At 36.7% G+C, this 2,535-nt stretch overlaps 1 protein-coding gene across 1 annotated transcript; it reads left to right on the top strand.

Moving 5' to 3' along the window:
* The first annotated feature begins 449 nt into the window (after window positions 1-449).
* LOC121120825 (uncharacterized) lies at window positions 450-2,535 on the top strand. Its single transcript, XM_040715703.2, has 3 exons — window positions 450-886; window positions 957-1,114; window positions 1,648-2,535. Exons 1-3 carry the CDS (start codon window positions 607-609, stop codon window positions 2,179-2,181), a joined length of 972 nt encoding a protein of 323 aa, XP_040571637.1. The 5' UTR covers window positions 450-606; the 3' UTR covers window positions 2,182-2,535.

Genomic DNA, 2,535 nt, shown 5'->3' with positions numbered 1-2,535 from the left:
AGCACAATATACGGGGTTTCTATATAAATGCGTGTTTAGTTACCAAATAATGATTTCTTTAAATAAAATATTTATGATTCACATCCGTTCGTCTCTCTCTCCGTAGAGTCACAGTTTGAGAATATTAATGAATTTCAATGTATGTATTTTATAATTATTAATAAAATATGGATGATGAAGTAATTATTAAATAGAATATTATCTTGTAAAATAATAATGTCGAAGAAGAGAGGGTTTTGTAGAGTCTTGAAGAGAAGAAAAGTGCACGGGATTCTATCTTCTTAATGGTCGTTGGTTATTATTTCCTTTGCGGAGCCTTTCGGCAACCTTGGCTGAGCGCCCTCTTTTTTCTTTTTCTTTCCACCTTCATCCACACAAAAAACCACCCACCCTCCCTCCCTCCTTTCCTTTCCCTTTTCCCTCACTCACTTAGTCCTACTGTAGTAAGTAGTTGATTCCTTTCATAGTTTGTTGACGGACGGTCACAAGGAGCTGAGATATTCAATATTTTTATTTATTGAAAGACCTAACAATACTTTACTATAGTGTAAATTATTCCCTTAATCACCAAATCATTGAGGATCATAGTTAATCAACCAACACACCATGTTGGACACCCGACTCACAGGACTTTTACTCCAGCACCGCTCGGCACAATTGGCTGCCGCAGCTGTTGCAGCAGCTGCTGCCCATAACTCATCAAATAAATCCCGCTCACAACAGCATCAGGGCTCATCTCTTCTTCTTCTTCCAGACTCCCCCTTACTGAGTCCCTCAAATATCAGTACTAATAACAATCCCTTTCCTCCACCATTGGGCCTTGGATTTAACGGATTTGCAGAAACGTCAGAGCGTCTGCTTGCAGGATCTCCTTCTCCCAGTGACGGTAAATTCTACTCATCCAGGATTCTTAATTTAAAAGTAAACTTCTATGATTTTGTTTTGCTGTTAAATAGATTGTGACGAGGATGGTAAACGCAGAAGATCTCGAACGAATTTCAATTCATGGCAGTTGGATGAATTAGAAAGGTCCTTTATAAATTGCCATTATCCAGATGTGTTCATGCGAGAGGCCATTGCACTTCGATTGGATTTAAAGGAGTCTCGAGTTGCTGTGAGTTTATGTATATATTTTTTTTGTTTCTCTCTTTGAATTTTTTATTTGTTTTGTGTATAATTTCATTAGAAATTATATGTCACTGACATGATTGATTGAATATTTCCATGATATAGCCATTTTTCTCTCTCTTTCTTTCTATTTCTCACAGAATGGAGGGACATTATAATGTTGTGTACAAATTATAACTTGTATAAGCAAACTTGAACATTTTACAGCTTAAAAAAAGAGATGAACAATTTGAAATGAAATGGATAGGAATAACATAATAATTGAATAACTTATGGTGTAACTTTTGGCTATTAGTAGAGTACTTAGTAATTTATTTTGTGGATTCTGTGGCAGATTATACAGTTATAATATTACTCCTATGCATAATCTAAATGTAATGGTACCATTGCTACAATTAGGTGTTAGTAATTAAAATGAACCATGCTTTATTAAATAAGACATTAAAAGAGGAAGAAAATGCAACTTGTACAAAACGTAAATATATAGAATCCAACATTAATCTTGCTCTCTTTCTCCAGGTCTGGTTTCAAAACCGCCGTGCTAAATGGCGCAAACGAGATTGCACCAAAAAAGGTCCAGGACGACCTGCACACAACGCACAACCCCAATCCTGCTCAGGTGAGCCTCTTTCTCCTCAAGAGCTCTTTAAACGAGAGCTTCAGCGCAAAGAACGTAAAATCATGCGACAACTGGAAAAGCAACAAAAGAAACTTCTATCCAAAGGAGTGAACGTGGATCTACAAACCCTTCGGATCCAGTACGAAGAGCGAAAGTTATCCGGAAGGTTAGACGAAGAGGATGATGATGATGAGATTGATGTGGAAGGTGGGGATTTCGAGGATGAGTCAGAGTCTCTTTCATCCCCTCCTCATGGGCCCTGCCTCCAACTTAACAACAATAACACCCTCAGATCCAATTCACCGCCAATCTCAATGCCTCCTTCCCTCTTCCTTCCCTTAGTTAAGTCCTCTTCGACAAAGTCGTCGTCCTCCAAGTCTGGTTTTAGTATTGATAATCTCCTTGCAAATAAGATTTCTTCCCATTCCTCATAAATTTACGCAACTTTATATATATATATATATACACAAAACATACAAGTCAAATATACAATTTGTTGTTCTTACCAAACCCCGAACCAAGGTGCTGCTCTTCCCTCTCTCAGACATCAACGCAACCTCTCAATCTACATATATATGACCATTTCTGTTACTCTAGTGTAAATTTGAACAATCTAAAAACAAAACAAAAAACACAACGAATCCCCCCTTTGTCACTTGTATAATTATTTTATGTACAACCTCCTCCACTACAAATGAGTTTCCCCTGTTATTTGCTTAGTCATACATACATACTAAATAATAATATTATTATTCATAATAAGAAATAAAATAACCATGAAAATTCAA

Source organism: Lepeophtheirus salmonis, chromosome 6 (genome assembly GCF_016086655.4).
Source record: "Lepeophtheirus salmonis chromosome 6, UVic_Lsal_1.4, whole genome shotgun sequence".
In the NCBI taxonomy this organism is placed as follows: domain Eukaryota; kingdom Metazoa; phylum Arthropoda; class Copepoda; order Siphonostomatoida; family Caligidae; genus Lepeophtheirus; species Lepeophtheirus salmonis.
This window is presented reverse-complemented; position numbering and strand designations above follow the sequence as displayed.

What these genes read in the sequence shown, in the direction of transcription:
- LOC121120825 (XM_040715703.2), top strand. Translation starts at nt 607, where the DNA reads ATGTTGGACACCCGACTCACAGGACTTTTACTCCAGCACCGCTCGGCA. An exon ending in ATCTCCTTCTCCCAGTGACG is followed by an intron (nt 887 to 956) that starts GTAAATTCTACT and finishes GCTGTTAAATAG; the next exon opens with ATTGTGACGAGGATGGTAAA. An exon ending in TAAAGGAGTCTCGAGTTGCT is followed by an intron (nt 1,115 to 1,647) that starts GTGAGTTTATGT and finishes CTCTTTCTCCAG; the next exon opens with GTCTGGTTTCAAAACCGCCG.